At 40.1% G+C, this 13,740-nt stretch overlaps 1 protein-coding gene across 4 annotated transcripts in view; it reads left to right on the top strand.

The window, feature by feature from the left end:
- CEMIP (cell migration inducing hyaluronan binding protein) overlaps window positions 1-13,740 on the top strand; it is a 103,393-nt gene that overhangs the window by 52,546 nt on the left and 37,107 nt on the right. For 2 of the 4 annotated variants that reach the window (XM_021407780.1, XM_021407781.1), the window contains exons 3-11: window positions 847-996; window positions 1,669-1,807; window positions 2,586-2,822; window positions 3,250-3,429; window positions 7,663-7,733; window positions 8,313-8,408; window positions 9,032-9,153; window positions 11,353-11,494; window positions 12,488-12,679. In XM_021407780.1, coding sequence (XP_021263455.1) covers window positions 847-996; window positions 1,669-1,807; window positions 2,586-2,822; window positions 3,250-3,429; window positions 7,663-7,733; window positions 8,313-8,408; window positions 9,032-9,153; window positions 11,353-11,494; window positions 12,488-12,679 — 1,329 coding nt within the window. Of the gene's footprint in view, window positions 1-843; window positions 997-1,668; window positions 1,808-2,585; window positions 2,823-3,249; window positions 3,430-7,662; window positions 7,734-8,312; window positions 8,409-9,031; window positions 9,154-11,352; window positions 11,495-12,487; window positions 12,680-13,740 lie in introns of all 4 variants that reach the window. The other 2 variants (XM_021407778.1, XM_021407779.1) reach the window with 1 other exon arrangement.

Genomic DNA, 13,740 nt, shown 5'->3' with positions numbered 1-13,740 from the left:
TTAGAAAGGTTTATAGCCTCAGAAAGTATGCATGATACATGGGACTTTCGCACTTGTGAGCTTTTGTTGATTAGAATAAGATGTGAGACTCACATGTTGGGTGAGATTATATCAGGGAAATATTTTATCTAAAGTAAATATTTTTAACATGAGACTCTTGGACATGGTATGAGAGCAGTTTAGCTATCACATCACTGCTGTCTATAACCAAAACCATGCACGGAGATGAGTGAACCCAAAGAGAATGAGTCCTTATCACTTGTGTCTGAAGAAGTCCACGAAGCTGGAGTCTCTCTTGTGGGATTCCTATTGCTCTTTCTGCATGTATTGGTAATTCTCAGGTGTGTGGTGCTTTGCTGATAGTTTGAGCGCTTTTACTTCCTATCCCTACTAAAAACAGTTTGCAAACTTATCTCAGTATCTTTTTAACAAAGATTTTCAAGCCCCAGGTGGCACTTCTAGAGGTGATTCTTGTTTTAACTTTTCATCAGCCTCTTCCCTGGGCCTGTGAAAGATTTTTGTCCAGATGGGTATAAGCAGACAGAGCTGAGTATTGCTGTAGGAAGGTTAGAATTCCAGCCTTTTCTCTGGCAGTTTTCTGGTAACAACATAGCAGGTTTTTCCATGTTTCCAGAAAACAACAACAAAAAAATAACCATACAGCTTAATCTGCTGCTTGTTTTCTTTTGGTGAGGATGTACATGTATTCTGCTAAACTGAGATATCATGTTCCAGGGAAGCAGCTAAGGGGAGTGCTAAGAATGGTGCTTAAAGATGCCCAGATGTGGAGCTTTCTGTCTTGCGCTGAACACAACAGGGTAATTGCTCTGCACTTCTATCCAGCAGAAGCAGCTGTGGCATGTCCTGACAAGGATCCTGAGCTAGAAAACTGGAACCCAGGTCACAACCAAGAAAACCGCATCAAAATCCGCAATGGCACGAAGCTCCTTCTCTCATCTTCAGCGACTGTCCACTCAATCCACATCGCTGATGGAGGTAAAACATGCTGCCCCCAAGTTGGCAGTGCTGGGTGAGGAGTGCTTTCCTCTATGCCTATTTAAATCACTCTGTCTCATGCTGGGAGAGGTTCCTACTGCTTGCTGGGAACTGGCTGGCTGCTGGGCAAAGCCAGCTCTAATGTGGTACGAGCGTGGGTGGTAGCTGAGATGCTATCAGTTCTTTAGCCATCGTAATTAATTATTTGTCATACTTTCTGGAGAATTTACAGAAGTACCTCAGTATACTTATTAATTCCATGTTTTGCTTCAAAAACATTTTTTGCTAAAAAATTACTGTACTGACAAGATAATGCAATAGTTGTGTTCTCAGGGTCTCTGGACAGGGCAGATACATATGTGCCTATTTGTCTCCAAGGACAGAGGCACGGTGTTGATGCTGACTGCTAGCACAAATAGCTGTTATTCATTTTAACTCTGAATTTCTATCTCAGTTTTGAGTGAGTGTTCTTCCATATAAATCTTATTTGCATTCTTCAAGATTTGGACTGAGTAAATAATTTGTAAAGTCTTCAGGATTTCTACTGGTGAGGAAAGACAGAATTTTTCAAAAATTTAGATAAGACCCCAGCTCTGAGTTTAGCACAATGGTGTCACAACCTCTGGTGAGCTGCTGTGTGTTAAAGCAAATTTCATCACTTTTTCTATGTAGGAAAGCTGATCATTAAGGACGATGTGCAGCCTATCATTTTGCGTACTAGATATATACTTATTGAAAACGATGGCGAGTTACGGATCGGCAGCGAGATGTGCCCTTACCAAGGCAATGTGGTTATCATCTTATATGGGAGGTCTGTATGCACTATGAAATATCTCATAACTTTCCAGAATGTCTCTTCCACAACGGGGAACAAAACGTTCTTTAAAATTGCATTTTATCAGATACATTTATCATCTGTGTTCTGTGGAAAGTTCAGTAGCTTATGAAACAATTTAAATGGCCTTTAATAATATGACACGGTTTTGGTTTTGATTTCAAATCCTACTGGGGAATGAACATTAGAGTATTTGGACATGCCAGAAAAGCAGCAAGTACATTGCAGCCACTCAAACTGATTAATGGATTTTCCTCAATAAGCTTAAAGCATAAAGATTTAATTTATTTTGAAATTTCTTCTCCTTAAACATCTTTAATTTCTGCATGAGAATGAGAAGCAGGTGAGCAGAAGGATAAGACGTTTATGCCTTGCAGCTCAGTACAGGATCTCTCCAGTTTTCAAGGATGCTGGACTCATATTCAGCAACCACTAAGATCTACCAAGTCTTGGTTACGATAACTTCCTATGGAATTCAAGAACATATATGTGTTGTTAAGTCTGGGCTTTTGGCCTCCTTGGTCCTGAATAACATATAATTTGAATTCCAGATTGCTCCTGATCTTCTGTAGTTACAAGTGTTTCTAATCATTTATTTACTGTAGAGTGTGAGCAGCTGCTGACACTTAGGGTTGTTGAAAGACATGCCTTGCTAGTCATGATACTTCTCTGCTTGGGCCATAACAAAAGAAGGGCAGAGGCTTCTTAACTGTACAAATCCAGAAGAGAATCTTTTCCTCCCTTCGTGTTGCAGAGCGGATGATGGCAGCCAGCCGAATCCCTACTTTGGGCGGAAGTATATTGGAGTGAGTGAGGGGGGCACTCTTGAGATCCATGGCAAGAAAAAGCTGTCCTGGACTTTCTTAAACAAGACTCTTCATCCTGGTGGCATGGAAGAAGGCGGATATTACTTTGAAAGGAGCTGGGGCCATCGAGGTATCATTGTCCATGTGATTGACCCAAAGATGGGGGCAGTTGTCCATTCAGATCGGTGAGTGACTTCACAACTATCTAGACCTGAGGCTCTTTGGAAACAGGTTTGGGACAGCTTCTCAGCAAGCTCAGAAACATGTTTTATCATCTAGTTTAAAGATCAAGTTTCAAGTAGATCAACTAGATTTCTAGTTTCAACTAGATCAAAGATCTGGTTTCTAGATCACCCATCTCCGAAATCAAAGAACAAACAGACTGTTATTGTCTAGCTACTGTGTCAAATGGAGCTTAATCAATTTGATTTAATAGAAACCTCCAATGTATCCTCTCAGAGAAGAGTTTTTGCAATGGAATAATATCCTTATTATAAGCAATAAAAAAGAAGTATTTCCTTATAGCACTTGCAATTTAGTCCTGTGATGCTTTTTTAGGGCTGTGATCTCCCTGAAGTAAATTTTTCGTGGGTTTTTTTTTTATCACTTTAGGTTTGATACCTACAGAGCAAAAGAGGAAAGCAAACGTCTTGCCCAGTATTTGGACAGAGTTGCGAATGGCATGATCTTGTCAGTCGCAGTGAACGATGAAGGATCTAGAAACTTGGACGACTCAGCCAGGAAAGCAATGACCAAACTGGGCAGCAAACATTTCCTCCACCTTGGGTTTAGGTATGTGCCAGTCCTGCCAGTTCTCCCAGCACAGAGGTTTTATTATGCTCCTCAGATGTCCAAATAATTCCACTCTCTCAAAGGCACAAGGTTCTTTCACATGGGAAAGGAGGAAAAAAAAAAAAAAAAAAGAAAAAAAGGAAAGCTTTTCAACTGGAAGATTTAGCAGTTAATTAGATAGTTCAAGATGCACTCATTGTCTATACTGGGTATTTTTACTAGCAGATTGAGGAAAAGCATATTTACTCATATATAAAAAGATGTTTTTCCAAGATACTATTCCTACAAGTTAATCATTCCTATTTATTCTCAAGCCATCCTTCAAAGATTTAAAAGCATATCTACATACATACATTAGATAGAATGGGCTGAACATTAAGGAGAGTAGCATAATAGCCATGTAACCCTGGCCAAATGCATATAGGCATCTATACAGTGTATTTATCATCTTGTCTAATTCTTATTTGAAGACTTGGCAGCTCAGAAATTTAGCATGTGTGAATTTATATTGTGGACTGTAAATACTTCTGTGACCAATGTGGTGTCTATGTTGGCGCGCACACTGCTGAGAATTTTTGCTACTTACCCAACTGTAACAGTTATATTTTTTTTATGTTTATCTGAATTTACACAGGCACTTTTTTCTTTTCTTTTTTTGTTTTGTTTTGCTAAGAGTATGTGTTCTTCTGAGGACTGTGGTGTCACTGAGGGGGTCACTACACAACATGAAAAAAAATATCTGCCTTGTATGGAGAAATGATTCAGAAGAGCAATCTATGGGAACACACAAGTGTCAGCTGGGCATGTGCAGATGGAGCAACATTTGGGGCAGTTGATAAAGTGGTTGTGTAAAATACTACAGGGACTTGTGTGCACCAGGCAGTGCATTTCAAAGACACAAAGCTGCAGAAATAGTCTCCAGACACAGGCTAACCCCCATCAATGTAACTCCTTCTCTCAGATACTCAGAACTCACATGAAAGCCCAGTAGCCGGATGGGTTTCTTTTTAAAGACTAAAATTATTGAAACAGGAAAAGATTTTTGAACATTATACTTATTTTCCAATTCTGCAACAGGAATAAATTGATGGTAATCTCATACGTTTATAAAAGTAAATTGCTCTTGATGTTTTTAGGCCATTGTGGTGTTTTAATGCTAGTTTCTCACTTAGCTGTAAACGCTTATAAAGGAAATACCATTGAAATGCTTGTATTGAAATGTGACTTTCAGCATTGCTGCTGTATGCAGTCAGAAAGCTATTTGTTGTCATGCTGTTATCTCATATACCACAATACTTCCCTATGTAAATAACAGAGACATTGTGGGTAACACAAAGCAGCAGTAGTTGGTAAATATTGCCTCTCACCAGCATACTGGTATGAGCAAAGCCATCTGCATTGTGGTGCAAAGTTTAAAAATTGCATTTTTAGGAGTGTTCTTAGTGGTTATATTCAAAAAGTTTAAAGAATTGTCCGAATGGCAGCTGCTACGAGATTTACACAGGCAATTAGATGGCAGAGTGGAAGACGGGCAACTTTGTTGGGTGTACCAAGGTCTTTTCCTTATGCAAATAGAACTTCTGCTCCACTTCAGTGTCACAACATTTAGACATATTGGTTTACATTTCACACATCTATAACTCTTATTAGGAATGTATATACTTAAACTTGAGGTGCTTTTCAGAAATTTTTGGAGGATCTTAAAAAAAAAAAAAAAAAAAATACAGGATGAGAAAATTATACACCCTTTAACCCCTATGGCAAAAGCAGGCTCTGATGAAGGAATGAGGATGGATTTTAATTTCTAGCATGCCCATGCACATCTCGCTGCTCAGATCCGGGGTTTGCTGGCCAGTCCAGCTCCCGGTTATCAGATTTTCTCGTGTCTGGGGCTGACCTTGGGCAACACTGAGACAATAATGGTGTCAACGCCTGCTACTAATTTGAGATAGATAATCTCTATTTCACGTTTTCTGAGGTGCCATGTGAGTCAGGCTATTGAGCCATAGGCTGGGTTGTTTTTCTCATGGAGGTGGTGGAAGGAGTTACATGGACAAATTCATATTACCAGTTACACCATGTTCAACCAGATTATAAAGTTGTGCAAATCCATGTGGCTGTAGAAGAGACAACGAGCAATGTTCATTTATGCAAAAAGAAAGGCTCTGTGCTCCTGGCAGTGTTTCAGTTGCTTATTTACTGAGTCCAGAACATTAGGAGTGCAAGGATAATCTTTTATCCTTGCAGTGACTGGACAAGGGGCAATGGGCATAAACTAGAACATAGGCAGTTCCGTATGAATGTGAGGAAAAACTTCATTACTGTTTGGGTGACAGAGCACTGGGACAGGCTGCCCAGAGAGGTGGTGGAGTCTTCTTCTCTGGAGATATTTAAGATCCACCTGGATGCTTTCCTTCTCAGCCTACTACAGAGAACTGCAGGGGGTTTGGACTTGATGATTTCCAGAGTTCCCTTCCAACCCCTATGATTCTGATTCTGTGACTCTATGATTCCTCTTCTATTACTGTTCCTTTGAAAAGTGAATTTGCTCTTTAAGCATGAGGTTTTTTATTTCTTCAACTAATAAATTAAAAGAAGGCCTTTCAGCACTTGATGACACAGTTGTTCTCTTTGGAACCCCACCCAAAGAACACTGGTTTGGCTCTGGCCTTAGTGGTCCCTTCATTTCATATAGCCCAAACAGATTGCATGTGTCTATGTGTAAGAGTTGAAAGACTTTATGACTGTTTATATGATAAAATTACTGAGACAAACAAGTATTGTAACACATGAAATGGGACCAAACCTTGAGTTGCAGAACTAGCTAGCTTCTTATTCCTTAGATGATTATTTCAGATTATTACGGGACCCTCATTTTTTTTTTTACCATTTGCTTTGAATTTGGAGACCAAAGGTTTAAAAAAAAAAAAAGACTTATCTTTCCTGCTGAGTGATAAAGTGTCTTTCCTTTCCCCACCCCCTCCTCTCCCTGGATGGAGATCACAGCCCAACAGTGCCGTTGGCAGTTGGCACAGGCAAGTTTTCCGGCATCTGGCTGGCTGGCAGGCTCCCAGGGTGTTATGCTGGCCATTTCCCTCGAGCCTGTCCTGTGCTGGGACTGAGGACGCTCCACTCGGAATGCTTTGCTGTGGGGATGTGGCAGGGCATGGGGTGTGCCAGTGCTCTCCCAAAGCCAGGGGCTGCGACCCTCAGCAAAGCCCAGCTCACACTGGCGGTGATCTGAGCACGCTGTAGTGGCTCTTTGTCAATGTCTGTCATTGTTTTCTTGTGAAGTCCCAGAGCAGCTTATAACTTCACTTTATACGGGCAGATGGTAAATGTAAGGTGACCTGTAAGACTCAAGGGTGAATCTTGATGCTATTGAAACCTCTGGGTATTTTTACTGACAGAGACATGATTTAATCTGTGGGTTGTTTGCTAAATTCAGGGAAAGGGTGAGCGTCTCTCTACCACTCTAAAAGCATATTTGTTATTCTGTTAGTCATTAAGAGCTGGTATGCCAGTATTTCTTCTATTTCAGAGATAAAATTCCCTCTTAACCCCCACTAATTGGGTTCACCTCCAGTGTAGGGAGGTACTTTAGTCTCTGTTTCTATTGCTTACTCGTCCATGTGTTCATTTTCCAGTATTGCTGATAGCTATTGAACCTACTCAACCAATAACTATCAGGCAGTAATGAACTTACTCCTGACACAGGATCAGATTTGAACAGACAATTCAGACTCATAAACCTTTGTCCCCGTTCAATGTTCAAAATGAGGAAACTAAACACCCAGAGACTATCTAGGTATTTTTTTATTGCCCTTTGCCAGCCACTCTGTCTATTAGAAATTCTCATGTGTCATTCCAAAGACAATTGTGATATACAGGGCTTCAGCAGCTAAATTTATTTGAGCAGAACTGCTTTTTTTTTTTTTTCATGTTCTCTATTGCACACACACAAAAAGAAAGATTTTCAGGCTCCCCAAGGAGTTGCTGGTGTCCTGAGTGTCTGTCACACACAAGCATCTTTAAAGATTTTAAAAGAGAATCACGCTGTATTAAGCAAGGATTTGTCTTTGACCTTCCTTATCTTGTGATATATTTACTGAAGAAGTACAAAACCTTAAGATATTTTTAATTTTAATCAAATTGCCTGTCACATCAATCAGATTGTTCTGAATGCACCTCATACATGACATAATTTGATCATTTCTCATTTTGATTTTCCAGGCATCCATGGAGTTTTATTACCGTTAAAGGAAATCCCTCCTCTTCTGTTGAAGACCACATTGAATATCAAGGTAATTCATGCACAAAATGCTGGCTTGACATTATCTCTGAAAGTTGCTTGCAGTTAAACTTGGTCAATGGTGTTCTCATTTGACATTGCACTACATCAAACTAAGAACAATTGATGGTTAGAAATATTTAATTGAATGCTCTCTTTATATTTTACTACTGTCCATTAATGCAGCTGAAGCTTCAGACTGTGGGGTATAACCGCGGTCATCTGAACCGTGAGATAAAAGGCAAGATCCTGCACCAGTATAAATCCTTGTAACTCACTTGAGCTCAGCCTCTGCCCCCCTGTTTGACAAAAAGCTATGGAACAAGCCCAATTTGCACCAGCTGAAGATTTAATCAGCCTGTCCTGCATTAGCCTCAAAATCTCCCACAAAACCATTTTGTTGCAAGCTGAATCCTCCTGATTGTCCAGTGCCTGAAGTCTCATTCCAAGATCAGTAACTTTTTATGCAAGCTGTACTGGGCTAAATCTAGATAATAAACCCAAATTATGCATATACACACAGGGAAAATTACCTTTTCAGTTTTGACATGTATTGAGTGCATGCAGTGATTTTACCATTTTTTAAAAACAGGTCACAAAGGGACGGCTGTGGCCAAAGTATTCAAACTGTTCAAAGCTGAGAATGGAGAACTTTTTAATGTCTCTTCGACTAGTGAGTGGGTTCAAGGTAAGAGGTCTGTTTGCTATTTAACTCAGTGGTAGAACTGATAAATAGGGTGAACTGTCCTTTTTATTGCAATACTATTTGGGAAGAGTGGGCTTGCAAGTTGCTATTTATGTTGCTGGTAACCCAAGCAAAGAATGTGCACAGATTCTTTCCCCAATTGTCTCCAAGACTCTCTGGATAACTGGCATTCATTTTCCTCTGTTGCTCTGGGTATGAAATTCTATCTCTTATGATCTAAGATATCACACGCAACCTCTTATTTCTTCTGACTGCATAGTCATCATGTCCATGTTTCAGACAACATACAGTAACGAACTGAAACTTGATCTGAAAATCCAAAAAGGCAGCTAAGGAGGACTCAGATCCAAAAGCCATAACTATTAATAATGCTCATACTGCGTACTCCAATTATGCAGCTTTTAATAACTCTGCTCTCCTTTGGCTGGTTGCACTTTACAGCATCATTACAAGCGACTGACAGACTGACAGGAAGAGGCAGGAATCAGATCATCAGAGAAGAAACTTGTGAATGATATCTAAGATCAAATTATGCTCCATGCATTTTTGCTGCATTCATTAGGCATGACTTTCAAATGACTCTTCTTGTTTGCACTTGTCTCCAGATGCAGAATGGACAGAATGGTTTGAGAAGCCCGAGAAAGCAAGATCTAAAGACATGGAGAAGCTTTCTGACTTCAAAGCTGCTCACCCTGATAAAATCTGTAGGCAGCCCATTGACATCCAGGTAGGCCAGCTTACCTCTTCCTTTAGAGAGACAGTGAGTCCTGACGAGAGCCCCCCCAATATTGTACTTGTCAGTAACTTTTATTTCTAAATAAAAGACATTGATTGTTTTCCGTCTGTAATATGTAACCGACAAGTTCTGTCTAGTCTTGTCATGTTTTGAGACAAAAGTTTGTAGAATTAAGCTCCTTTCAGTAAATTCTGGCTTCTGGCATGAAAAGGAGTACAGATGGGGTCAGGGACAGCACAGATGCTGTCGTGAAATATGTGGTTCCCTGCTGGAAGATGGGAGTAAAAAAAAAGACATGAAGATTTCAAAGTTTTTAAATGATTCTGGAGTGGACCCTATCTCAAAAATTAATCACAAAATGCAATGAGGTGGTATAGCAACCAGCTGTAGTAGTTGGAAAAAATGCCAGTGAGCTTGCAGCCGTTTTTGGAGTCAACTGTTTTTGTTGTGTCTTTTTTTTCCTGCGGAAAGAAATTTGAATTCTATTTGGAGCTAAACATTAAGATTATGGCATATGGTTGAGGTGAAAAAAATATATCTTTTCTGAGACTGCAAAAGCCTATTCATGCAAAAGTAAAAAAAAAGGATCAAAACAAAGCTCCTTTGTTTTGTTTTGGCAAATGTTAGCCATGTGCATTACCTGTCTACATGTTAAAACAAGTGCCAGAGAAGCTTTGCCTATCAAAAAAACAATAAAATACTCCATATCTGTGGGAAGCTGAATCTGAGGTTCCTGCATAGTCTGAACTGGTGGATTTTCCTTATTCACACAAATGCAGCTATTGAAGTAAATGGCAATGCTGACAGTACGAGTGAAAGTTTCCAGGACTAGATGTTCTAAAGATTCTCCTCTTGAACAGAAAGGAAAAAAATGCCAGACGACATTATGCCAGGCCTCAGCAAATCCACATTCAGTTCAGCTTCCATATACATGAATTAGAAGTGACAACCTAGTTCAGAGCAGAGGTCAGATGTTCGTTATGATACAACTCCTTTTAGCTTGTGTATTGAAAGAGAAACAAGAAATGTATTCTTCTATGCCAGAATCAACCTTTTTTTCCTCTGTTCTGTTAAATTATAGATACTTTTTCCCCCATGTATATTAAAAGCAAAACAACTTTTTTTTTTTTTAGCTTATCCTGCAGATTTTAGAGCAATTCCTCAGGTAGCGTAACCTGGCATTTGTTATTGTGTTCGTAAAGTTACACTGATGTATACCAGCTGGCCTGCTCCAACTATGCTGAACGTGAAAATTTGAAGATACAATGATAATAACAGAAGCATGGCACAGCCAGAGGCACATTCCTTCAGCTGATGGTGTTAATCGTATACACAGCAGCAGTGTGGCTGCATTAATAAGGAAGGCCTGCATGAGTGAATTAATCAGGATCAGGCCCTTCACTGAAAGATGGCTTATCTCCTGAAACCTTGCTAAAATACACGTGTTATTTGGATTGCCCCATGCAATTAGTTGCATTTTTGTGAAAGGGTCAAGCTATAGAACTGGACTGTGATCTGAGGGGTGATACCTGCCCCAGCAGGAGCACAGGAGAGGCTACACATCCCACTGCTTCTTTGTGTGATGCAGCCGTTTCCTCAAGCCAACCCTACAGGCTGGTACCTGTATGCGAGAAAAGGTCTCCTCTTCTTGTTCCTTTTGGGGCAAGGTTACAGGAACAGCTTTGGTTTTTTTGTTTTTTTGTTTTTCTTTTTCCTTTGAGAGCAATTATCACTGACTCAGAAGTAAGACCCTGCTCTTGTTCTTCTGCAAAGTTTAAGTATAGCTGAGCCGCCAGCGATGACATGAGTGCAGCAAAGAGGTTTGAAAGCATGAGTTCATTTGGGTACAAGCATCTGTGCTCAGTGTTGTCATCTGACCTCAAACAAATACCAAAAGAAAATCTAGGGCACCAAGGCCAGATGTTAGTGAAGTTCAGAATACTCCTACCCAAGAAAGCACATGGTCTTAATATAGATAAAGAAGAAACACATATAACTAGGTGTAATCTACACAGTCAGCACATACAATAGCTGCGCTGAAGCACCAGCTGGACTGCCAGCTGGATAGCACACATACCAGTCATCCCCTTTTGTTATACAACTGTTGTGCATCACTCAAAGCAAAAGCCTGTTATGATGACATCAATGTCTGAATGTATCACCAATTTTATATTTCTGTTCTAATTCCAGGCAGAGACCCTTGATGGAACTATTTTAACAACTGAGGTTTTCTACAAGAGTGGCCACGACTATCGGTTTCTGTGCCACGGAAAGGACCAGACAGGTGAAGGATGCCAGAATTACAGAGTGCGATTCCTGTGTGGCAGCTCTGGTATGTGCCTCATGTTTGAAAGACTCTTGTGCTCTCTGTCCTCTGGGATGGCTCTTCAGAGGTAGAAGTAGTTCATCCCTGAGAAAGAAAAGTCATTTGAGGAACTTGAATTTTGCAAGGTGTTTTTGTTTCTGATGTCCAGAGACATACAGTCTTCTCCATTGAGTGTGTGGCTTCAGGTAGATGTTATAGGTACAACCCAGACCAAAAAAAAAAAGCAGAAATACTGCCTTCTGATGACTGACTGCTGTTCAACGTAAGGGCAACTAGAGTAATTTCTCAAGCTGAAATTTTGGATGAGCTGTTGACATGAACATAGATATGATGGCTGCAGATTTACCTCAGGAAAAGTTCTCGAGCCTTACCAGAGACAGCAGAGTGGTGTCTCCAAAACCCAGCAGCACTATGGGAAACACTTGACAAGTCCCTTCCCATAAATATCTTGACTTTTACTGAAGCATTTTAGGATGAGGTAGGATTACACAATCGCTGTGTGCAAAGACAACAGGTTTTGAAAGAAATACGTTTTCTCATAGTTATTAATTCCACTGTGCGTAACCTGGCTATTAGACAGGGCATTAGGATTCTTCAGTGCTCAGCTGATGGGAAGAGGAGGGTAGAAAACAGTTGTTTTGTTGGGAAAAAAACAATGATTATGTTGAAGACCATTTGACTGCTGTAAGTAACAGTGTCCAGTGCCTACAAGAGCTACTGGTAAGTGGGTGGAGTGAAAATGAGCCACTCAATGCTACTTTTAAATTTAGCCATGGGGTTAGTGGAAAATCCACCTGCGCACAACTAACAGAAAACGCTTTCTTGTTTGCTTGCTTTCCAACCTGAAGCCAGTAACGAGCATGATTGAAAGAGTTAACTGTTTTGTGTTGAATGAGGAAATCATCTTTTTTGGTGGTGCTCCAGGCAAAAAAAAAAAGAAGAGCTGGCACTTTGTGATAAGATTAGCTGAATCCTCCACCCTTCCTTTTGGCTTTTCAGTGAAACCAAAGCTTACGGTAACTATTGACACCAATGTGAACAGTACGGTGCTGAATCTGGTGGATGATGTGAGCTCATGGGAACCCGGAGACAGGATTGTGGTTGCAAGCACTGACTACTCCATGTACCAGGCGGAGGAGTTCCAAGTACTGCCATGCCCATCTTGCAGACCCACGCAGGTCAAGGTTGCAGGTAAGGTGATTCACCTTGTCACATTAGTGTTGCATTTCATCAATTCCATCATTTTCACTGAGTGAACTACGTTAAGAATCAGAAAAAATCGAATGACACCTGAATTTGATGCCTAGCTTTGGTGATGCTTTTGGGAAACACATGGTTTTCTTGCTTGAAAATCATCTAACTTGATTCTGGTTCCTTTCTGCCTTCCGTTTCCATAGCGGACTCTATTTTTTTTTTTTGTCCTCAAGCTTATTGCTGAATGGATATATTTATTTCATGGAGACAAATACCCGACATGTATGTGAAACATTCTATTTTGTATGTCTGTATTTGAAAATGTATCACTTCCTGGAAAGCAGGAGATGAGCACTGCTGATCTGAAGAGTGTGGTAAGGGAGGATCCAAGTGTGAGAGATGTTAAGGTTATGAAGTAATCGACCAGCTGGCTATTTTCCTAAAAGAGTTATATCTAACAAGACAAGTAATCTTACATTTTAGATTTATTATTATTACTTTTTTTTACTACTAAAGCTACTGTTTCTCTTTTGCTGTCCCTAGACTGCATTGCTCTGAAGTGATGTATTAACCAAACTGTTCTTGAGTCATGTGGCCTGTGTACTATCCTGAGCCACAGGAAATGGAGGCTGTAGAGTGATGCCAAATTAGTCTGAGCAGAAGGAGCAGGAAGTTCTGCAGAGTTGCAGCATTTTTCTGTTGAAGGTGACTAGCTCAAATCTGGAACAAATTGCTTTTGATGAGAAGACCTTGCAGTCTAATGACTGTAAAGTGACCTTCACACACTTCCATGGTGAAGCATATATTGTTACTGCTATGAGCATGAAAGTGAAATGCAAAGGGGAAAATCTGCATCTGCACTTGAGTCTGTGAGGTGGCCTTTTTTTTCCCAGAACTATATTTTGGCACACTAATGAGCAGAACATGGAAATACTACATTAACTGCATCTTTTGTAAACAGATGAAGTTTCAATTGGCATACTTTACAAAAGCAAGTGTAATTTTACAATATAAAAGCGTGTAACAGCTGAAGCCATTTTTTATGGCAGAATTTGCCT

This window comes from Numida meleagris, chromosome 9 (genome assembly GCF_002078875.1).
Source record: "Numida meleagris isolate 19003 breed g44 Domestic line chromosome 9, NumMel1.0, whole genome shotgun sequence".
Lineage (NCBI taxonomy): Eukaryota > Metazoa > Chordata > Aves > Galliformes > Numididae > Numida > Numida meleagris.
This window is presented reverse-complemented; position numbering and strand designations above follow the sequence as displayed.